The 25,195-nt window shown below is 41.8% G+C and overlaps 1 protein-coding gene across 1 annotated transcript; it reads right to left on the reverse strand.

Moving 5' to 3' along the window:
* Positions 1-8,474: 8,474 nt before the first annotated feature.
* Positions 8,475-24,763, reverse strand: fbxw12 (F-box and WD repeat domain containing 12; the record flags this gene model as incomplete). The annotated part of the gene is made up of 11 exons (XM_080733310.1): positions 8,475-9,152; positions 10,722-10,852; positions 11,548-11,726; positions 13,554-13,764; positions 14,961-15,125; positions 16,335-16,541; positions 17,979-18,103; positions 20,154-20,245; positions 22,354-22,431; positions 22,994-23,031; positions 24,665-24,763. 11 exons carry the CDS (start codon positions 24,761-24,763, stop codon positions 9,053-9,055), a joined length of 1,425 nt encoding a protein of 474 aa, XP_080589436.1. The 3' UTR covers positions 8,475-9,052.
* Between the last annotated feature and the right edge of the window lie 432 nt (positions 24,764-25,195).

Here is a 25,195-nt window from a genome sequence, read left to right on the forward strand (position 1 = left end):
ACCATCATTGGAACAAAGATGTTTGTACTTGGGGGCCAGGGGCACCAGGGCCAGGGGAGATTAAACAACAATACTGTGTTTGACACAGAGACCAACTGCTGGCTGAAGACACTTCCTGCACAGCTTCTCCCTGAAGAACGTTCAGGTCATTCAGCCTTTGCCTACAATGGAGAGCTGTACATATTTGGTGGCTGGAATGGGAAACAGTACTTCAATGATCTGTGGAATTTCAGTCCAGATACCTTTTCCTGGAAGCAGGTTGAGACCAAGGGGAAAGGTCCCTTTGGGAGGAGTGGGATGTGCTGTTGCATGGTGGGAGGTTGTATCATCATCTTTGGAGGAAAGACTTACGAAGCATACATCACTGATGACCTGTACATCTTAGATTTAAGTCCTAGCCTGAAGACGCTATGCAAGCTATCAGTTATTCATTATGGTCTGGATGAGTCTGAACTCCCACATGACATCAGGTGGGAACTGGCAACCATGACTACCAACAGCAACAGAACAAAATGACAGCCCACATGCAGCCCCACACCACACAAACGTGCCTACCGTGTCTAAACAAGCACGCACGCACACGCACACACTAAAGAATGAAAGTGGCTTGGAAGCCGAGATATTGGCACTTTTATGTTTCTGCATAGTGGTGGCCGCCATCTTTAAAACTCAGAGACAAAAAATACTCTGAGAAACGCAAATGTAATCACAAACTAAAAAAAAGGCACCAATAAACACCTTGAAGCCAAACTCCAAATAATCAGTTTAGAGTTTAATAAACTGAGAAACCGGACAACCTCCTTAATCCATTCTGCCAAAAAAAACTACTTGGATGAGAAAGTCGAGGAAAACATCCACAAACCACGAGACTTATGGAAGCTATTTAAAACCCAGCTAAACTTAGATCCAGCCAGCAACATATCCATCCAAACTCCCATCACCCTCCTCACTGACAGTCTTGATGTAGCCAAAGACCTCAACATCTACTTCACCTCCATGGCCAAAAATCTGGTCAATAAACTGCCCGCTCCATCTGGGCTATTTGGTGTTAGGCACATCTTGAAATTCTACAGGAACCTTGGGGTATGCAAAGACAACTTTAAACTTGCCACGGTGACAACTGATGAAGTGTTTAAAAAACTGTGCACCCTACCTCAATACAAGGCCGCTGGCCATGACAAAATCGACCCCAAATTTCTCATAGACTCAGCTGCCACCATTGCCCCAATCATTACCCACATTATTAATCTATCTATCAAGCAGGGGCAAAAAAGGCAGTAAACTTGACCCTGGTCAATCTCAATCCTTAGTTCCATCTCTAAGGTAATGGAAAAAACTGTCTATGAACAGGTGACGAAATATCTTGAAGAGAATAAACTGATCTACGAGTTCCAGTCTGGCTTCACAGAGTCCCACTCCACATATACATGCCTCATCTATTTGAATGATTACATCAAACGTGAAATTCACGATGGCAAATATTGCGGCATGGTCATGCTGGACCTCCAGAAGGCATTTGACACCGTCGATCATTCTATTCTAAAAACTCAAAGCTATTGGTCTTGACAGCACAGCAGTGAGATGGGTGCACTCTTACTTGGTGGGGAGGGAACAGATGGTGGAAGTCAACGGAACCCTGTCCCCCCCTCCCTCCGTGTAAACTGTGGAGTACCTCAAGGGAGTATACTAGGACCACTGTTGTTCTTAATATACGTAAACGACATGTCATCTGCTTGTGACTGCAATTTGTTTTTGTTCGCGGATGACTCGGCTCTCCTAGTCTCAGGCAGAGACATATTGCAGGTTGAAAAGGCCCTTAACTGTGAACTAAACATGATCTGCTCCTGGCTCAATGACAACAGACTTTCAATTCACCTACAGTAGGTAAAACTGAATGTATCCTCTTTGGATCTAGTCAGAAACTTAGCCTAGTTGAGAACTTCACAATTAAAGTAGGTGACACTGATAGAAAGAAAAAAACACATCTGCTACCTGGGTTGCATCCTGGAGGCTACCCTAACCCTAACCCATGACTACCAAGGTAATCAAAAAAGTCAACCAACGAATTCGTTTCTTGCAAAGGGTTGCCCCACTGATCAATATTAAATCTCGAAAGACACTAGGTGCTCTTATTGGGCCCCTCATTGATTACGGAGTCCTTGTCTGGTATCGCGACGCCCCAGCTGCCTTAAAGTTAAAGCCCCAAACAGCCCAGAACAAACTAATTAGGGTTGTGCTTGGTCTTCCACCTCAGACGAAAGCGTGGGGTGGCTCAAAGTAGCTGACACCCATGTACCTGGCAAACTACTTCTTAAAGGTCAAGGATGTTCACAATCACAACACCAGAGGCAGCTCCACTAATCATCATCAACGTAGATTTAACACTAAACAAGGTGCTAACTCGTTCTCCTGCTATACCATCAACATGTGGAACGCCCTTCCACAAGCCTTAAAGGAGAGCAAATCCCTAGCCTCCTTCAAAATTGGTATGAGTCACCTTCAGACAGCTGCTACCTGTGACTTGTAAATAGACTAAGCCCCCCATGCTCCCCCCCACAAAACTCTGACTCATCACTTTTCATCACTAAAGTCAATGGGAGCCCAACTTGATTTGGCCGCTGTCGCGACCCCGAATGTCACAGACTCGGGCGCCCTAGCTAAATCATTAGAGCATGCCCTGAGCTACATCTGTGCAAAATGTTGCACTTTTAGACTGATTAGCACGAGAAAAAAAACCCTAAGGCCTCCGACTAACATGAATACTCACCCATACGTGTATTGTTTTCTGAGGCCATTTCTAGCCCACGGAATGTTTTTTGTGCAAAACAAATGCCTGCAATGGATTCAGCATCATGACAAACCCCTAGTTAGACCCCTCAGATCCTCCTTAAATACCCAGAAAAAAAATCTTTTTCTGGGTATTTTCCTCCTGGGTGGATTCCTTGTGTTTCAGGCATTAAGGGGTTAATAATAAAAAATGCTCAATGGATATCACTGGTCATCATCTTGAATCCTTAAGAGGTGACCCCAAGCTACAAGAATCAGTTGAGAAAAAAACTTTTACAGGCGAATCCACGTTCAGCCAAAAATCACCATTTGGCTCCCGGACTATTGTTCTTTCACAATGTGCTTCAGGAGGTGAAAGAGTAGGCTTTCAGGACATCTTTCCCGTCGTTGCCTTCTGCCACGGCCACGATGCTGGAGTAGTCACAGGCCACATGACTGAAGCCCCTGGAACACAAGACACCAGTAGCAGGGAAAGGTTTAAATTTAGGCCTAGAATTATTGAATGCTTTAACCAGTGAAAAATAGCAGATATACAAGCTTGTAGATCTGCTATTTTTGAAAAGTCGTTAAAATGTGTGCAAATCTTTGAATATATGTATTTTCAAAGCAAACGTTTGTAACTCAAATTTTGCTTCTGGGGGTCCCTGGAACTCAATATTTTGAGATGGGGGTCCGTGGCCAAATACATATCATTTTGGGGGTCCTTCATATGAAAAGGTTTGAGAACCACTGACATAGTAGTCTCTCAAGAACAGACTAACTGAGCTCCATTTAAGTGAAAAGGACCCTTTCTTTGACGATGGCTGGCCAGATTGCTGACATAGAAACATAGGGGTTTTCAAAAAAAATTTTTTAATAGTTAAAGCATAAAATAATGATACACAATAATGTGTGTCAAAATATTTAGTTCCAGGGACCACCCAGAAGCAAAATTTGAGTTACAAACTTTGCTTTGAAAATACATATATTCAAAGATTTGCACACATTATCACAACTTTTTCAAAAATAGCAGATCTACAAGCTCGCAGCGCTGCACTCGGTGCCGCGCTGTGAGCTTGTATATCTGCTATTTTTCATTGCATGGTTAAAGCATTCAATAATTCTAGGCCTAAATGGGTTTTAACACAGTCTGCACTGTGGAATCAGTGGGTGGAGATCAGTGGTTGGAGATCAGTACAACAAAGTACCTTAAGATAAGGGACCACAGACATTCCATTCATGAGTCCATCAAATAGAACTCACTCACTGCCTCAAGATGCCCAAGAGCAAGCAGGCAGGGCACATCTCAATTCCTATATATTTGAAGTTTTTCAGAAATGATTTAGAAGGCGATATATATATATATGCAACACAGAGGTGGGCATGAGCACCTTTTTTAAGCATGAAAACCATACCCTCCCTTTTTGTCTGTTAAACCCTCTTCCTTAGTTGACTGGGATCCACCAGGGCTCTGTACTAGTCTGGATGGATCGAAATTCCAAATACTACACAATTACATCATCATGCATTTGACATCACAACATTGTCATCACAACCAATGTACTGGTCTTTAAAAGTAAACTTCCAGTAACCTAATGTCATTCAACAACTATTCCAACTAATTCAATTGTTGTTTAACAACTTATCCTTTAACTGCAATGCTTCACAGCGGTGCTGGAGTGTGAAATGATTCAATGGACGATACATCTGAAAGGAGGACCTGAGGATTCCTACCATGCTGCTGTGGTAGTCGGACACAAGCTGTACTCATTTGGAGGATACAACTACCAGAACAACAGTGATCCGATGGAAGTCCACATGTTCAACACAGTGTGTTTGCGTTGGAGGAAGTTGGCCCCAGTGACAAATGGAAGAGGACAAAGTCCAATAGAGGTTCCAACCGGGCAATTTGGCCACACAGCTGTGCTGGTAGATGAAATCGTCTACATCTGGGGAGGTTATACTTACTGTAATGTGCTTTATGCCTTTGATGTTGACACCCACAGCTGGTCCAAACCCAATATTTCTGGGTCTATTCCAGAAGCAAGGAGATATCACTCATCCTGTGTCCTGGAGAAGGTCATTTATATGTATGGAGGACAAACCAAGCTGACTGGATATACTAATGACATGTACAAGTTGGACACCACCATAATGGTTTGGTCTTTAATTAATACCAGAGGTACACCTCCACCTGCTTCTGACAGTCACTCTGCCACCATCATTGGAACAAAGATGTTTGTACTTGGGGGCAGGGGGAGCCAGGGGAACTTAAACAATAACACTGTGTTTGACACAGAGACCAACTGCTGGCTGAAGACACTTCCTGCACAGCTTCTCCCAGAAGAACGTTATGATCATTCAGTATTTGCCTACAATGGAGAGCTGTACATATTTGGTGGCTGGAATCCGTGGAGACAGTACTTCAATGATCTGTGGAAATTCAGTCCAGATACCTTTTCCTGGAGGCAGGTTGAGACCAAGGGGAAAGACCCCTGTGGGAAGCGTGGGATGTGCTGTTGCATGGTGGGAGGTCATATCATCATCTTTGGAGGATACACTTACGAAGCATACAACACTGATGACCTGTACATCTTAGATTTAAGTCCTAGCCTGAAGACGCTATGCAAGCTATCAGTTATTCATTATGGTCTGGATGAGTCTGAACTCCCACATGACATCAGGTGGGAACTGGCAACCATGACTACCAACAGCAACAGAACAAAATGACAGCCCACATGCAGCCCCACACCACACAAACGTGCCTACCATGTCTAAGCAAGCACGCGCACACACACACACACACACACACACACACACACACACACACACACACACACACACACACACACACACACACACACACACACACACACACACACACACACACACACACACACACACGCACACACTATGAAAGTGGCTTGGAAGTCGAGATATTGGCACTTTTATGTTTCTGCATAGTGGTGGCCGCCATCTTTAAAACTCAGAGACAAAAAATACTCTGAGAAACGCAAATGTAATCACAAACTAAAAAAAGGCCCCAATAAACACCTTGAAGCCAAACTCCAAATAGTCAGTTTAGAGTTTAATAAACTGAGAAACCAGACAACCTCCTTAATCCATTCTGCCAAAAAAAACCTACTTGGATGAGAAAGTCGAGGAAAACATCCACAAACCACGAGACCTATGGAAGCTATTTAAAACCCAGCTAAACTTAGATCCATAGCCAGCAACATATCCATCCAAACTCCCATCACCCTCCTCACTGACAGTCTTGATGTAGCCAAAAACCTCAACATCTACTTCACCTCCATGGCCAAAAATCTGGTCAATAAACTGCCCGCTCCATCTGGGCTATTTGGTGTTAGGCACATCTTGAAATTCTACAGGAACCTTGGGGTATGCAAAGACAACTTTAAACTTGCCACGGTGACAACTGATGAAGTGTTTAAAAAACTGCGCACCCTACCTCAATACAAGGCCGCTGGCCATGACAAAATCGCCCCCAAATTTCTCATAGACTCAGCTGCCACCATTGCCCCAATCATTACCCACATTATTAATCTATCTATCAAGCAGGGTTATGTCCCCCAGGACTTCAAATTAGCTAAGGTAACCCCCCTGCACAAAAAAGGCAGTAAACTTGACCCTGGTAACTACAGGCCAATCTCAATCCTTAGTTCCATCTCTAAGGTAATGGAAAAAATTGTCTATGAACAGGTGGCGAAATATCTTGAAGAGAATAAACTGATCTACGAGTTCCAGTCTGGCTTCAGAGAGTCCCACTCCACAGATACATGCGTCATCTATTTGAATGATTACATCAAACGTGAAATTCACGATGGCAAATATTGCGGCATGGTCATGCTGGACCTCCAGAAGGCATTTGACACCATCGATCATTCTATTCCATTTGAAAAACTCAAAGCTATTGGTCTTGACAGCACAGCAGTGAGATGGGTGCTCTCTTACTTGGTGGGGAGGGAACAGATGGTGGAAGTCAACGGAACCCTGTCCCCCCCCCCCCCCCCTCCCTGTAAACTGTGGAGTACCTCAAGGGAGTATACTAGGACCACTGTTGTTCTTAATATACGTAAACGACATGTCATCTGCTTGTGACTGCAATCTGTTTCTGTTCGCGGATGACTCGGCTCTCCTAGTCTCAGGCAGAGACATATTGCAGGTTGAAAAGGCCCTTAACTGTGAACTAAACATGATCTGCACCTGGCTCAATGACAACAGACTTTCAATTCACCTAGGTAAAACTGAATGTATCCTCTTTGGATCTAGTCAGAAAATTAGCCTAGTTGAGAACTTCACAATTAAAGTAGGTGACACTGTGATAGAAAGAAAAACCACATCTGCTACCTGGGTTGCATCCTGGAGGCTAACCTATCCAGTGAAAAAATGACTACCAAGGTAATAAAAAAAGTCAACCAACGAATTTGTTTCTTGCAAAGGGTTGCCCCGCTGATCAATATTAAATCTCGAAAGACACTAGGAGGTGCTCTTATTGGGCCCCTCATTGATTACGGAGTCCTTGTCTGGTATCGCGACACCCCAGATGCCTTAAAGTTAAAGCCCCAAACAGCCCAGAACAAACTAATTAGGGTTGTGCTTGGTCTTCCACCTCAGACCCACCTTACCGATCATCACCACGAAAGCGTGGAGTGGCTCAAAGTAGCTGACAGAGTACAGCATCTTGCAATGGGCCTGGTGTACAAGATTCACTACACCTCCAAGATACCCATGTACCTGGCAAACTACTTCTTAAAGGTCAAGGATGTTCACGATCACAACACCAAAGGCAGCTCCACTAATCATCATCAACGTAGATTTAACACTAAACAAGGCGCTAACTCGTTCTCCTGCTATACCATCATCAACATGTGGAACGCCCTTCCACAAGCCTTAAAGGAGAGCAAATCCCTAGCCTCCTTCAAAATTGGTATGAAAAGTCACCTTCAGACAGCTGCTACCCGTGACTTGTAAATAGACTAAGCCCCCATGCTACCCCCCCCCCCCCCCCCCCCCCCCCCCTTTTCTTTTTTTCTCAGATCTACAAGCTCGATTTGAGCTTGGAGATCTGATCCTTTGAATTTGAATCCTGAAAAGTAACAGTTTTGCATACAGTATTATGAGGTTTCCACCGACAGAGGATATGGTCTCTTGTTTGGCATAATATTTTTTTGGTTTTTGTCACATTCCTAAGACAAAAAAATGTATTACAATAAGTTTACCCCCATTGATTCCGGATGGGGACGCAAATGCATTTGGGGCCCCATCCGGAATGAATGTACTATTATCACATTTCTGTCTTAGGAATGCGACAAATACAAAAGATATATTATTGAACTGAAGTCTCCATGGAGTAGCATATCAAGGGCCTGAAAAAGGTCTTGTAATGAAACATTGCTAATAAAACAAAATAAAACGGTTTCTAGTGAGAAAGTAGACAATGTATGGCTGTTTTTTACTTGCAATTGTAAACAAAGTAAACAATGCCACATACACAATAATCATATCTGTTAAATATTTACAACATGAACCATCAGATACATCAGATACAAATCAAACCCATTCAGGCCTAGAATTATGGACTGCTTTAACCAGTGAAAAATAGCAGATATACAAGCTCACAGCGCAGCACCGAGTGCCTCGCTGCGAGCTTGTAGATCTGCTATTTTTGAAAAAGTCGTGAAAATGTGTGCAAATCTTTGAATATATGTATTTTCAGAGCAAACGTTTGTAACTCAAATTTTTGCTTCTGGGTGGTCCCTGGTACTAAATATTTTGAGATGCGGGTCCGTGGCTAAATAAATATAATTTTGGGGGTCGTTCACATGAAAAGGTTTGAGAACCACTGACATAGTAGTCTCTCAAGAACAGACTAACTGAGCTCCAGTTAAGTGAAAAGGACCTTTTCTTTGACGATGGCTGGCCAGAAATATAGGGTTTTTCAAAGAATCTTAGAAGGATTCAAAAGACACTAAAGAATCGGGTCAAAATTCGAATTTTCAAGATTTTTCAAAAATAGCAGATCTACAAGCTTGTATATCTGCTATTTTTCAATAGTTAAAGCATTCAATAATTCTAGGCCTAAATGGGTTAACAGTGCCTAGAAAGCGAGCTCTCGGCATAGAACGTAAGCTGTGAGTTATGTCTGATTATTTTCACAAACAACAGAACTTACTCTATACTTTAACAAATATGTTCCGTTTAAATAAAAAAAAACAAATGCAGTGCAAATGTCAGTAGTGCCATTGTTCTTTCACAATGTGCTTCAGGAGGTGAAAGAGTAGGCTTTCAGGACATCTTTCCCGTCGTTGCCTTCTGCCACGGCCACGATGCTGGAGTAGTCACAGGCCACATGACTGAAGCCCCTGGAGCACAGGACACAATAGCAGGGAAAGGTTTAAAAACTGTGCTTTTTGCCAGGCTGCACAAATAACATTTTACCAATGACTTTTCAAAACCTTTCCAGAATATTTAATCCAATTCACAGGACTATATAACAATAATTCAGCGCAATAACGAGTCGCTTACTCCTATGTGCAATGCCCAAAGACAGGCAGTGTAGCAAAAATAAAGTGTGCACGCTGCGAACGGACTGTGGCGTGCATGAGGATCGTGCACAATGGACACGCACGTCAAAAGGTAAGAAGTTCATGGCAGGGAACCCTCAAAGTCGATTTATGTTGGCAATAAATGAGTTAACAAAATCAATAACCAAAAACAATGCATAGCTATTTTTCCAGGACCCTTGATACTTTCTTTTGATAAAACCTTTCCAGTACTGAAAAAATATTTTTTTCTCAGACGAAAAGTTTCGGCGAGAGTATGGAACCACTTTTGGTGTTTTTTTTACCCTTCAGGGCGGGGAACCCTTTGGGGGTTCTTGTTGCTATGTACAGCATAATGTTTTTGTAATTTCTGAATAAATATTTGAATATTTTCAGAAATGATTTAGAAGGCGTTTTTAGGCCTCAGTCCTAAATGGGTTGACATCATGTGCATGCGCGCCTACAAGTGCGCATTCGTGCAGAACAGCTGATACAGTGTATGAGAGTGAACTCTTGACCAGACCAGCATGAAAATATCTTCTTATTGAACTTATGTGTGATTAATATACATTTTACTTACATTTACAGACGTATAAATAGTAGCAGGAAACATGTTGTAAATCTTCTCAAGGAATGCCTTGAATTATAGCAGTGTAGGCTATTATATACGGGGCCAATTGTGTTCGCATAGACACCCGACAAAGCCGATTGCACCTATTTTTACTAGTCTTGCAAGTTTTTTAAATGTTTCAAAAATGTTCTCCAATAAATACATGCCCGAGACAGATTTTATTAGATCAGTGGTTCTCAACCTGTAGGTCGGGACCCCGAGGGGGGTCCCCACATTATTTTGGGGGGTCCCCAGATGATTAACTTAATGTGCAACATTGTTTTTTCACTCATCAGTAAACAAACCAACATAGGGTTTAGGTGTATAGCGGGTATCTGCACATTTCTAAAGTGACAATTGAAGGACTTTCTAATACCTCTAAAATGACAAATTAAACATTGGACAAATTGTAAAATATTAGAGGCAGAAATTGTGAAAATAGCCGATCTACATGCTAACAACGTTGTGAGCATGTAGATAGAGGTATTCATGTAGATAGAGGTATTCTCTAATAGAGGTATTAGAGCATGTAGATCTGCTATTCTCACAATAGAACCATGATGTACAAAATGTAATGCCTCAACTCTCAGCGCTCGTCAGCGTGGGGTGGGGGTCCCAGTTAAAATATGATTATTTTGGGGGTCGCGGCCTGAAAAGGTTGAGAACCACTGCATTAGATCAACGTTTTTATAATCAATTAAATTGATTATATTTAATCAATTGAATGGCCCCTACTTCACCGTCAACGTGTCTGTTGTAGACACAGTGGTCCTGTATACCTGGACATGGTGTGAGAACCTCCCAGTAAGTGATAGCGGCTCTTCAGGGCCAAGCCGAGACGCTGGTCTTTGGTCCATGTGTACACTCTTAAAGTAAGGTCCCGACACGCAGCCACCACACGGAAGCTATCCTGCAAACACAATTGCATGAGAACAATTATTGACCAACTAGAAAAAGGGTTCCTCAAAGCAAGTCAGAGAGATCCGTCCTGATCACATGACTATAGCGATAATGTGTAGCTGTTTCCTGTCTGTCTCTTAAATAACTAAATAATACAAAACCAGTAAGACTCCCTAATCGGAGCTAAGCGACCGTCACGTCACATACACAAACTTTAGAAGGCAATCGTAGCATGTGGGAAATGGGACAGATCCATGTTGATGACATGACTTTAGAAATACTGTGTACCGCTTAGCGTGATTTTAGGCCAAAATCGGTTGGAGCAGTGTCCAAAGATGTGTTTTGCAAAAATCTGCCTGATGGTGGCGCTAGAAGAGGGCCATGTGAGAAATCAGGTTGTGATTTGCCAGCCAAGGAGTGTGTGTGCAAAGTTTGGCATGGATAGGGGCAAGTGTGACGGACGGACAGACAGCCAGCCAGCGGAGCTTTTCATAGTAACTTGCAACCTGACGGTCGCAATAAAAGTGTGTCGCAGCATGAAGCCACGGGATTTCAAATCCGACCACCGAGTGCTTATTGTGTTTCTTATTGTAAACCGTAGCGTGCCATCTGTGGCACCCAGCACTGATGCAAAAACTCAAATTCCCATAATCCTGTCGTATGCAGCTCTAGATGTTACTTTGACCATAAGAGAAGAGCCCCCACCACAGATATGGACGAAACATTGGCGGCCAGGAACGCGGCGCTGGAGTCGCGCTTCAGGAAATGGATCCAGAGGTCTTGGCGATCGGCCATCACCAGCGTGTCGCCGTCCTTGGCCTCCAGGAGGACGTTGTGTGCAGATTTGTTCAACATCAGGCAGGTGGAAGGCCTGTCCGGTACCACTACAATGGAAACGCTCTGAATTATACACAGCAAACAGAGTCTACATCAGGGGAGGGCAACTTTGATGATGGAGAGGGCCACTACATTTTCACACTTACTCCAGAGGGCCACAATGCATATACTTAGCAAAAATAGCCGATCTACAAGCTCAAAACGCGTCGCCCTGCGACGTGTTTTGAGCTTGTAGATCAGCTATTTTTTCTAATTTTTGAATTGGAATCATGAAAAGTAACTTCTTTCTTTTCTTCTTTTGTTTTAAAATATCAGATGCATTTATGTTATTATGTTAACTTTATGAACTTAAATACAAATAAATTGGACATATAAAATACACTAACATTTTAACTCATTGAGTGCCAGCGCCCTCTAGGGGCCATAGAATGCCAGCTCATCTCTCATAGGCAAGCGCTTTAGCTTCCAGGACCTCACCTTCCAGGACCTCACGTGCTCACGTTCATGCACGTCATGGAAATGTCCCGGATGATAATGCTAACAGAATGGCTATTCCCATTTTGTCATCTAAAAGATCATTTTTGGGCGATTTCGCCGTAAATAAACCTCGCGCCGCTTCCCTAAAGACACAATCCAGAGATATAAGCCTTCAAAGATGTGGTCTTTCATTGGATTAGGCGGAGATTGGCGATTTCGTTCGCAAATAACGTCCGGCCGGGACGTTGCTAGCTTTCGGCTAGTAGCTAGAAAAATCAGGCCAGGCTTCAGAAGGCCTCTTATCATTTTATTCCATTTCATTAAATATCCCGGACTAGTTCGGGATAGGCACCCTGGAATACGTCGCGCCGCCTACAATGAACATTGGGTGAACATTGGGGGGGGTCTAAACTTTATTTTAAACCATTTTCAATGGAATAAATCGTCGGAGCATCTAGCGTCTCTCGTTGGTGAGCACTGGGCGAGCCGGGACCACCCACGTTGCTCCAAGCAGCTCGGGGTAAGTAAAATAGCAAATAAAAAATTGTTTTTGATCCCGAATATCCCGAACTAGTTCGGGATAGGCACTGTATGAGTTAATACTAGTCATTTAGCTACTAATATACAGTAAACTGAAGTAATTAAAGCTGTAATTTTTTCCATGTTTGGACTTTTAACAGCTGAAATCAATAACATATCAGTACTCCAATATTAACCTGCGGGCCGCATTAAGTGAAGGTGGGGGCCGCATGTGGCCCCCGGGCCGCCAGTTGCCCATCTACATACTACTGTAGAGCAGTGGTTTTCAACCTTTTTTCATATCAAGGATTTAGGACCATTATTTATTTGGCATTCGAGCTACGAACCACCGTTGGATGAGATGTAGCCTCTCGGGCCCAAAACTATATCATTTTACTCTGTACTTAGTCAGCTCTTTTTCCCCTCTACACCAAACCTCTTTGCCAAAAATAGCCGATTTACAAGCTCACAACGCCTCGCAGCGCGAGGCGTTGTGAGCTTGTAGATCTGCTATTTTTGGCTACAGTTCTCAGAATATGGACACTAGGGTTCAAGTTGTTAATATAAAAAGGATTGGAAGAGTTGAAGGACCCCCTGTTGAAGACCTCTGCCTCATATATCCCCTTATATCCCTTTGGTCTTATGGTTAAGATTTGGACTTTCACACAGGAGACCTGGTGCGTTACAGAAGCAGGGAACAACATATTGAATAAAATTGTGTTGCAGGTTAAACTTGTTCATAGATTCCATATATAAAGGTTCATATTAAACTTGTTTGACAGAACTGAACTGAAGGTCAATGGACAGACATTATCCCAGCTTTAGAATACAAGTACGACATTCACACAGCACAGATTCAAACTAAGTGGATCAAATACCCTGGATCTCTGACTTGTATCTGGACGTCTTCATGGTGACATCCAGCACGGTGAGGGCTCCGGTGCCCGAGAGCACCTCCTGGTGGATGACTGCCAGCGTTGCAGGCTGGGTGGGGATGAAGACTGCCGAGCAGAAGCCTGCGACCGGCAGACTCTGGCTCAGAGGATCTTCCTCCGCAGACGGATCGATCAAACTGGCAACAGAGATCACCTGCCCAAGACACGTCGGACAAAAGAAATGAAAGGTCTTATCCCAGTTTTATTTTCCCAGTTATCAATTATTATCTGTTATTTGCTTCCAAGATCATTGTTCTTCCAAGAACAATAAGGCAATGACACGCTTAAAGGACAACTTTGCTTTTTTACAACTAGATTTTAGATTTTAATTAGAGTGTTAAAATGTTTTCATTTACTGCTTTCTATTGTTTTAGCGATTTTGGTATTTTGATTTCAGTGGTTGGGGGCATGCGTACAAGTGGCTAAATATATCTTTTTAGACACAATAAGCCGGCAATTTCTTTGTTACTATTTACACCAGCACCCATAAGTTACATCTGCCCATGAAAGATTACGGTGCATCTCGGGAATGGGCTTATTGGGCTTAATCATCTTTTCTTTTCTCTAATGACTATCTAAAATATGAACCCTTGTTATAATTTTTTTTTATAAAAAAGTTGTCCTTTAACACTTTCAATAATATGGGGGAAAGATATAGAACCTTGAAGAGGGAAAAGGTTAGTTTTAGTAGGAGTTTTGTCCCCTCAGCCATTACGGCATTAAATAAACTGGTTTTCTGCGTAGTGGGGACCTCATGTAAATTGTCTTGGTGATACAGTATGTTGTTTTGTGTTATATGGTGTGTGTTGGCTTTGAACAGACTTGTGAAATCAAATGTCCTTTCGGGACAATAAACATTATTGAAAGTATAAGGTCGCGGGTGCAAGCGGCCGAAATGGGTTTCCTCAGACGGGTGGCTGGTATCTCCCTTAGAGATAGGGTGAGAAGTTCAGTCACCCGAGAGAGACTTGGAGTAGAACCGCTGCTCCTACACTTGGAAAGGAGTCTGCTTAGGTGGTTCGGGCATCTAGTACGGATGCCCCCCGAGCGCCTTCCTAGGAAGGTCCTCGATGCGCGTCCCATTAGGAGGAGACCCCGTGGCAGACCAAAGACCAGATGGAGGGATTATATCTCCAAACTGGCTTGGGAACGCCTCGGTATACTCCCTGAGGGAGTGGAGGAAGTTGCTCGGGATAAGGAAATCTGGAGGTCTCAGTTGGAACTGTTACCCCCGCGACCCGATTCCGGATAAGCGGTTGAAGATGGATGGATGGATGGATTATTTATCACCTGCATAGAAATGTAATACAAAACAAGCATTACTGCGCTTAAAACCAAAGCTAGAAATACCTTTGGACTCAGATCACGATTGTCTTTGGTTCCTGCCAAGATCCATTTCTTGTCGGGAGATGCGAGCAGGATGTTGACCTTGAAAGAGTCGCACACCACTAGACTGGAGGTTTTGGACCACTCCGGACCAGTCAGAGTGAGTAGTGATCCTTGTGCGGTGCCTACCTGAGAAACATTTGAGTCAAGAGATTCTTTTTTTTAATTTTTAGAACAGAAACTGAGGAACTTCAATAAGGATTAACGTGACCAAAGATTTAAAGAATTGTAGGGTGTAACCGTGTAACAATACAGTAACTGTATCATTGTTTTTCATTCGTTTTACAGTCGTTTTTTTCTTTTGTTTTGTGGTTGTTTGTTGTATATTGTATTGTATTTCTTTTTCGTCATTTGTTGTCTATTTGGATGTTTCTTGTCAAGATCCTACTTCTGAAAGAGTGAAAGTTAAAAAAACCAATAAACATCGAGTCATAAAAGAAAATACAGTAACTGTATCGATGCATCGATTTTAATTTCAAAGATTCAACCGTATCGATACGCAAACAGCAACAATCGTATCATTTGACTTGTATAGTCAAATGATATAGTATTGTTTTGCAAGGCAAATCATCGATTGTATCGATACTAAGTGCTTTTGCGTAAAGAAGAAAATGACCTTTCCATTCTATATGGCTACACTTGGTCTATCAATACGTGCGGGTAATCTTTGACCATGTCAAGCTGTGAGTTTATCCATAATGTGTTCAAATATTACAATGTCCATGTATTTGCCAGAGAATCACTGTTTACTTATTTATGTCCATAAGACATAATAATACATTTTCCCCTTCAAAAATAAAGAATTGTATTGTATCACCATAAATGAACCAATATCGTCTGTGTATCGTCAACCATGTGTCGTGATGCGTATCGCATCGCTGTTAAAATGCATCTTTATAACCCTAAACAGGGACGTGCAGAGAATGTTAGAGAGGCAGGGGCTGGAATTTCCAAAAGGGCCTTTTGGTGGAAGCACCGAAAATAGCAGACCTCCAAGCTCACAACGCGTCGCAGTTGTGAGCTTGGAGGTCGGCTATTTTCGGTGTGTGACACCACACTGAACTAAGCATAACCAAGTCAATACTGGAGATGTGGTGTAACGATTTCTACACAGAGAGGGCAATTCTTTCAACATAAGATGCTGCATTCAAGTTCAGGAGAGTTTGGACAAGTACATTCTATTGAATGCTGCCTTCGGGTATGGCATGGAAAGAGGGCATTTGCATTTCTTTCACCATAGTGAAAATTGCATTTATGGTCTGGAGAGGGCAGTTTTTTACAGATAAAAGGGCAGAGGCTCAAGCCCCCTTTGAAGTCTATGTGTGGCTGGTAACTTACAAAGAGAAAGCGTCTGTCTTTGATAGTGCATGGTAGTAATGTGCAGTGTGGCGACGCGGTGGGGTATGACGCCACTTCCACTCCTGTCTGAGCCTGCCAGCTCTTGATGAGCCCGGAGGAGTCGGATGTAATCACTAGTCCATGCTCCCTGTCACCCACTATGCTCGTCAGAGGACTCTGCACGGCACTGCGCCACAACTCCACCCCCTGAAACAACACGAGAAAACACAAGCAAAGTTCAGTTCGCTTAAACCCATTTAGGCCTAGGTTTATATTGAATGCTTTAACTATTGAAAAATAGCAGATCTACGAGCTCACAGCGCGGCACCGAGTGCCGCGCTGCGAGCTCGTAGATCTGCTATTTTTGAAAAAATCTTGAAAATCTGTACAAATCTTTGAATGTCTCATTTTTAAAGCGAACATTTGTAACTCAAATATTTTGCTTCTGGGGGGTCCCTGATACGAAATATTTTGAAACGGGGGTCGGCGGCCAAATACACATGATTCTAGGGGTCCTTGACATGAAAGAGTTTGAGAACCACTGACGAAGAAATGTGTTTTTCCAAAAACCTTTTTTTCCAGATTTTTCAAAAATAGCAGATCTACAAGCTCGATCTGCTATTATTTATTAGTTAAAGCATAAAATAATAATACAAGATGATACATACCCGGTCTAAATGGCTTAAAAGGCCACACAAGATGCTGGCTTGTATACATACTGTAATACGCTTGGATTTTTATTGGTCGATTGATTGATTTGCTTACGATACATGGTGCATAGAAATATTTTGGTACATATCTGTCAACATGATACAACACAAAAAGGCTTGAGGGCGTATTTCTATTGTGCTCCTTTTATGATGTATGAATGTTTAAATAAAGATAATAATACAGTAACGCCGCCCCCTGCTGACAATATGTTGTTTCATTACTGTTTAGTGACTTTTCCACCCTATTGTAGTCATTGCCAAATGCCAATTCTCTTATGTTTGTAGAGTTTAGTAATAATATGGTAATTGAAGCTAAATTACTTTGAGCTTCAATCCCTTTCAAATTGGTCTCTTTCTTCTCTGCCTGTAATTATTGTCTCCAACAGGCCACAGGCACATTGGGGAGACTATGTTTTCGCCCGTCTGTCTGTCTGTCCGTGTGTGTGTGTGTGTGTGTGTGTGTGTGTGTGTGTGTGTGTGTGTGTGTGTGTGTGTGTGCGTGTGTGTGAGCGTGTGTCCGTCCGTCCGTTACCAGCTAATCTCCGGCACTGTTGGCCCGCTCGCTGCCAAACTGTGCACACACACTCCGTTTCACATGGGCCTGTTCTAGCACCACCAGCCAGATTGCTGACGTAGAAACATAGGTTTTTCAAAAAGTCTTAGAAGGATTCAAAAGACACTTATAGAATCGGGTCAAAATTCTAATTTTCACGATTTAAAAAAAATAAAAATAGCAGATCTACAAGCTCGCAGCGCGGCACTCGGTGCCGCGCTGTGAGCTTGTAGATCTGCTATTTTTCAGTAGTTAAAGCATAAAATAATAATACACAATAATGTGTACCCGTTCTAAATGGGTACACATTGCTCCTGAGCTAGAAACCAAGCAAATCCACAATGAATGGCTCTATGAATTCGTTCATTTCTTCTTACTAACATTCTTCACATCCCAGGCTCGTACTGTCCCGTCTGTGGAGGCGCTGCAGATGGTGCTCTGGAAGCTCCAGGGTTCTGTGGCGGTGGGCGTGTTCTTCTCCAGGTACACCAAACCAACCACTCTGCCTGGAAGAGACAGGGTTCCCACACATCTTTACCAATTCATTTCCAAAACTTTTCCATAATATTTAACCCGATTTCCAGGACTATATAACAAAAATTAAGCTAAAAAACGAGTCACTTACTCCTATGCGCAATGCCCAAAGACAGGTAGTGTATGCCAGTGGTTCTCAAACTTTTCAGGCCGTGACCCCCGAAATAATCACATTTGAAGAGAGTTGCGGAATTTTGTATAACACGGTTTTATTGTGAAAATAGCCGATCTACATGCTCACAACGCCTCGCGTTGCGAGGCGTTGTGAGCATGTAGATCAGCTATTTTCACAATTTCTGCCTCTAATATTTGCCAATTTGGCCAATGTTTCATTTGTCATTTCAGAGGTATTAACAAAATCAATAACCAAAGACAATGCATAGGCATTTTTTTCCAGGACCTTCCAGGACCCTTGATCAATTCCAAAACTTTTCCAGTAGTGGAAAAATATTTTTCTAATTTCAAAATATTTCCAGGAATTTCATGACCGTGGGAACCCTGAAGAGATGACAACCATTTCACACCAATGGAATGAGGTTAGAGTGGTGTGGCATCATGGCAGAAGGTACACTTTCTTTTATCGAACTAATCGATTTACAAAAACAAATCATTGATTTCATAATACAATCAAATGGTAATCTATCCCTATTTTGGATGTGTCATTATTGGCAAACATTTGCACTTCAACCTTCTATAGCCGGTCTACAAACTCACAATACTTTGCGATTTCCAAAACCGTTTGCGTGACGTGAAGTATAAAATAGGGCTGAAGTGGTTAACCAATTTGTTGGGATATAAATATACATTATGCTTTGTGGGGCACCAGGGGAACGCAATATTTGCTAATATAGTGTCACAATAATTTTACCAGAATATTTGAACATATCATGTTTTTCTTAAAGGGAACATTCTTAACGCAAATCGCTGCTTCTGGAGGTCCTTGGCAAAAAACCTTTTCAGTTGGGAGAGTCCACGGGCCAAATACATCTCCATTTGGGGGTCCTTGACATGAAAATGAGCATTTTTTGACTCAGGGCACCCCTGTAAATAACCTTTTCATCCACTGCACCCCTGAATTACACTGTTAATGTTTAGAATCTTACATCCTATTACGCGACGTAAATATGCACATCTTTCCACCAGAAATATCCGTTTCCATCAGAACTGACTGAAAATAACTTTTATACTTGACGTTTAACCACTTGAACCCTTGTATCCCTATTCTGGGGGGAAGGTTCACCAAAAATAAAGCCGACCTACAAGCTAACAACATATCACGTGGTGATGCATGGTGAGCTTGTAGATTGGCTATTTTTTGGTGAAGAGAGTTGGCCGTAGATGGAAAAAGAACTCATCAAGTACAGTGCAAATCAGGTCTGTTTTACACAGCATAGTGAAGTGATATTGATGTAGTGATATTGATGTAGTGATATTGATGTAGTGATATTGATGTAGTGATATTGATGAATTCCAAATGTTCTCAAAAATTCCGCGGCACCCCTGGACTGTCATCACGGCACCTTAGGGTGCCACCGCACCCACTTTGGGAAACCCTGCTGTAGGGCTGTCACGATTATGACATTTTATATGACGATTATTTGTCACTCAAACAATTGCGATTAACGATTTAATTGTGTTTTTGTCGTTGACAATTACATTTCTGCTTTTAAGTTGCACATGGTAGATATGACACATAATCACTGACATATTTGACAACTTTATACTTAAAAAAGAACATTGATAGTGGAAATAGCCGATCTACAAGCTCACAACGCGTCGCGATGCGACGCGTTGTGAGCTTGCAGATCTGCTATTTCCACTATTTTTGACCTTTTATTTAAATATATGAACATTTTTTCAACATGGAAACGATTATGACGATTATGAAAGATAATCACGATTATGTCCAAAAATCACGATTAGACGATTATGTAATAATTGCGACAGCCCTACCCTGCTGTAGAGTCACAGAAAGATACCCAATACTACAGTAGGTATGTACAGTCTACAGCACACACACACCTGTGTGGCCCCTCAGGCCTTTGCAGGTGTAGTCGCAGCCGGACCTGCCCTGTGTCATCTTGCTCTCCAGGTGGGAGCGTCGTAGGTAGTACCTAGGAGTGGGTGATATGGTGATAAATGTGGTAGAAACAGAACTACACTTTCTAACCACCTGCCCACTATACCAAGACATTAGAGACGCATACTTCCCACAGATTACACACACCCGAAGTGAGTTTGAAAACTCGACCAATGATGAAAAACTCCCATATCTACTGGGAGAAATACAACAATGCGCAAACACAGCAGCAAGATTTGTGAACTGTTGTGACAAAAGAAGGCTAGAAACACAACCACCCTAAGGACTACAAACCATGGATTGACATCTAGACCTACTGCACATACAGTATGAAACAGAGCTGATACCTTTAAATGCATTTTGAGGGGAAAGAAAATGCTGCTATTTGTACCCTGTATATAAAATGTCACAATGCGACATAGCTCTGTTTACTCAATGCTGTACCCCCTCCAACTGTATATATGTTCCCCATTTTCAACTGTTTTTTATTGTATTTGTGATACTTGCTTTGGCAATGTAAACGTATGTTTTCTCATGCCAATAAAGCTCCTTTGAATTGAATTGAATTGATAAATATCGTTGAGAGCAAATCCCTAGCCTCCTTCAAAATTGGTATGAAAAGTCACCTTCAGGCGGCTGCTACCTGTGACTTGTAAATAGACCCCATGCTCCCCCCACCCTTTTTTTTCTGCCTTTGTATTTGATGTTATGCTTTTGAAACTGATATTATCCTAGATAAAGTACTAATGTTCTACCCATTTGTCTTTCAATGTTATATGAGATAATTAAAGTGTGGTTCCTGTGGAAATAAGCCTCGGCTTTCTAGGATCTCCTTTTAGTTGACCTTGTACCAGTGATTTGTACTGTCATGAAACTGTACTTTTTTCTATTGCAAACTGCTAATAAATTCTTCAATCAATCAATCAATGAGACGATACAATGTCTCCACGATATGCCTTTTCAGAGATATCGTATGTATCGTGATAGAATGAGGGAGGCTTATTAAAAATCCTGTTGAATTGTTAATGCAGAGATTCATTGCAGAATTCATTTAAACCTGCATTTTGGTCTAAATCTGTAGTTCTCAGACATTAAAATGTCAAGGTCTCTCCTTAACTCTGACAGTATACAAATGAAACCATGAGAGTCCCTGGACCCCACTTTGAGGACCATTGGTCTAAATCAGGGGTGGGCGACTTTGATGATGGGGAGGGCCATTATATTTTCACACTTACTCCAGAGGGCCACAATACAGTCAAAAATAGCAAACATAGCAGATCTACAAGCTTTGTAGATCTTGTAGATCTGCTATTTTTGCTATTTTTGAATTGGAATCCTGAAAAGTAAAATAGTAAAGTAGAATTTTTCAAATGCTATGTTCTTATGTTGACTTTATGAACTTAAATACAAATACATTGGACATAAAAAAGACTAGTACTAGACTAGTAAGTCATTAAGCTACTAATATAGACTGATGTAAATAAAGCTGGTCATGTTTGCATGTTTGGAATTGTAACAGCTGAAATCAATATATCAGTATTCAGATATGAACCTGTGGGCCGCATTAAGTGAAGGTTAGGGCCACATGTGGCCCCCGGGCCGCCAGTTGCCCATGTATGGTCTAAATGGTCTGTTTTACTTTTAGTTTTTGTTACCTTGTAGGTGGTTGTTGTACTGTTAAGTAACTTGAAAAATAACCATGAAAGCCAAAATTAAAAAGAATCCGCGATAAGATTGTGTATCGTGATAACGCTTAGAAAAAATAAAAATCAAACCTCGGTTCGAAGTGAAGCGGTGAACTTTTATTCTATGTGTTCTAGAGCTATGAACTCTGTGATCTATACATTCATCCAATTCTGAATGAATGAATGATTTTATCTGGAGGGCCGAATTGTCATGTGAAGCTTGACCAATCCTCAAAGTATGGTCTCATTGGACATTTTTAATCATCCAATCATCAGACCGGGACGGACGTTACACATATTCTGGATGTACGGGACAGATAAAACCTGTTCATTCTGGACTGAAATGACCATATATGGACATGGGGGATACACAAAGCCACTCCTTGGAAGCGGCTTTCACCGCTTCAAAAGTTATTGTGAAATTGTATTTCTCCACATGGCCCAGCCCTAGCAGTACCTCTTCCAGGCATCCCTGCTGTGTTGGCTGTCCACCACCGCCACGTTGCAGAAGCCCCAGCACTGCAGGCACATCCTCCTGAACACATCACACAGATAGGGCTGTCACCACTATGACATTTTACTCAAATAATTGCGATTAATGATTTAATTGAGTTTTCGTTGTTGACAATTGCATTTCTGTTCGGCTTGTACGCTTTGAAGTTGCACATGGCAGATATTGACACATAAGCCAAAAATACAAAGAAATGAAGGACGTATTTGACAACTTTACACTTTAACAATCACATTGATAGTGGAAATAGCCGATCTACAAGCTCACAACGCGTCTTTATCCCCTCTCTGCTCCCCTCTCTTCCTTTCTGTCCTGAGCCATAATTGTAATTATGATGTGTTATGCATGTCTTTAACTCACCATTCAATTTAAAATGTATTTGGAATATGTGTAGATATGCATACAGTATATATATTATTTTACCCGTCTTAAAAACAATCTATCTATGTCAATTGTGAAGACCTGTTTGTTTGTTTGTTGCTGCTGAGCTGTCTTTGTGTGAACATTTTTTAAAACTCTATAAACATATTTGAGAAAAAGAAAAGACTGTTTGAAAGTGAAATATCCCCCGAAAGCTCAAACGTACCTCCATAACCAAGGAGTCTGTGCAGCTTCATGCCAATCCTGAAAACACACAAATGTACATAGGGTTAAGTATGCAATCCTGTAATGGTTAATAAAGAGCTATTATAACAGACATCAAAAATACAGACAGGAGACAAATTAAAAGTAAGATTTCCAGATACAGGTGTACTGCCCGGTAAAATTAACATCCTATCATGTTCAGTGACATCTATAAAAACGCTGCACAGGTCCAGCTGACCCTTATGTTTCGATCAAGATGGCAAGAGATATGTTTCGATCTATGAGGAAAGAGATTATTCTGGGATTTGCGTTCAGTGGTACAAATACCATAGGCAGTGAGAGGTGGGGGAAAGTGATATATGCCGATTTTACGCTCTAAAGATCTACGGTATATGCGTCCATTTGGTTACCAACTCTCCATCATTTAGCTGGGGTCGGGGGTCGACCACCTGGAACCCCCTCAAGGGGACCAATGGTGGTCCCAGGACCACTGGCATTTTCCAGGCATGGCTGGCTTGAGTCAGTGTAAATCAATACAAAGTGATCAGATCACTTTAAATCCTATGGTGATGAAACATTTCTATCCTGATGTGAGTGGTCTCTTCCAGGATTGATTGATTGATGACTATATTAATACTTTAGCATAGGAAAGGGTACAGTTTCATGACAATACAGTTCACTGGTACAGGGTCAACTAGAAGGATACCTCAAAAAAGCTTTGGAGCTTGTTTCAATTGGGGTCCTTTTTAAAACTCATATAACATTGAATGACAGACAAATAGAACACACAGGATGATGGATGCCCCCAATCCATTCACAGGACACCAGCAAAGGTGTCACTGAATTGTTTGATGAATATGATAATGATATGAATCATAATGACCCACCCACCAACCATAATAATATAAAAATCTAGTACATATAAGGGGGATAGCTTTTCTTTTTTTGTGAGTTACAACTTCCATTTCTTTCATCTCTCCACAAAAGCCTAGTAGTGGCTACTAGTAGCCAGACCAACATCTTACTCATGACCCATAAGAGAATCTTATAAAGACACAATATGTTGTTTTACACCCTATACTTCAGTGGTTTTCAACCCGTGGTCCGGGGACCACCAGTGGTCCATGAGGGGGTATCAGCAGGTGTGTGGTCCCCAGCTAAATGATGGAGAGTTGGCAACCAAATGGACCCTTATAGATCTTTAACTCTTGAGAGCGTAAAATGAAACCCTTGGGAGTATAAAAATGAAACCCTTTTTCATTTTACGCTCTCAAGAGTTAAATTATTGTTAAACATCTGCATTGCTTAATTTACAATAAGTCTACACAATTACAGAATGTAGAAGAATTGTTATTCTGATTGACCTGTTGTCAGTCCCATTAGCTAGCTTATCCCATGGCACCACATACAGAATGGAATTGTGGACAAAATAAGTTGTGGGTCTGAGAGGCAAAATCTCATCAAATGGTGGTCCGTGGCCCAGATTCCAAAGAAACAATGGGCCTTGATATGAAAAAGGAAATGCAAACCACAGCTTTACTTTGTCACCCATCTCTGTATCATAATGATACAGATTCATAAGAGTGTTTAGCCTCCCACTCACTCACATCACTTCCGCAATTTTCTCAAGGAAGATCACTTTTCTGTTGCTGCCACTCCTCCTCCTCCTTACCTTACTAACACTTGAGACGTTGATCAAATCTTCCACACTTAAGAACGTAAAAATGTGGATAAGGCAATCGCTGCCCAAGTATGGAACTTCACTGTCCATATCGTGATGGAAATCAGCATTTAAAACAAACAACGACACAAGCAGCAGCAACTAACTAACCAACCACCAGTATGTTTGTTTAGTAAAACTACGGAAATCATGCAGGGTCAACCGAAAAGTGTGCCGTTTCAGCGGCATTGGCGTCACATCACCACCAGATGGCGCCACAATCAAGGCTACGACGGCCACTGGAGCGCTCCAGACGCTGTGCGCGCCAGTGCGCCGTGTGTCTCTATAATGCGGGCTACTTTTTGAATTTGAGAAAGAAAATGAGTAAAACGTGTACTTAAACCGCACCACATCAACATGTGTTGAATGAAAGTGAAGCAAAAATGTTACTGTACATTCATTTGTGTTCAGATACTTGTTTTCCTAAAATAAATTAGTTGTAGGATCAGCCAAGGTCTCCTTTTAATATATCCACATTTTTAA

This window comes from Nannobrachium achirus (genome assembly GCF_963921795.1).
Source record: "Nannobrachium achirus genome assembly, chromosome: 9".
Classification (NCBI taxonomy): domain Eukaryota; kingdom Metazoa; phylum Chordata; class Actinopteri; order Myctophiformes; family Myctophidae; genus Nannobrachium; species Nannobrachium achirus.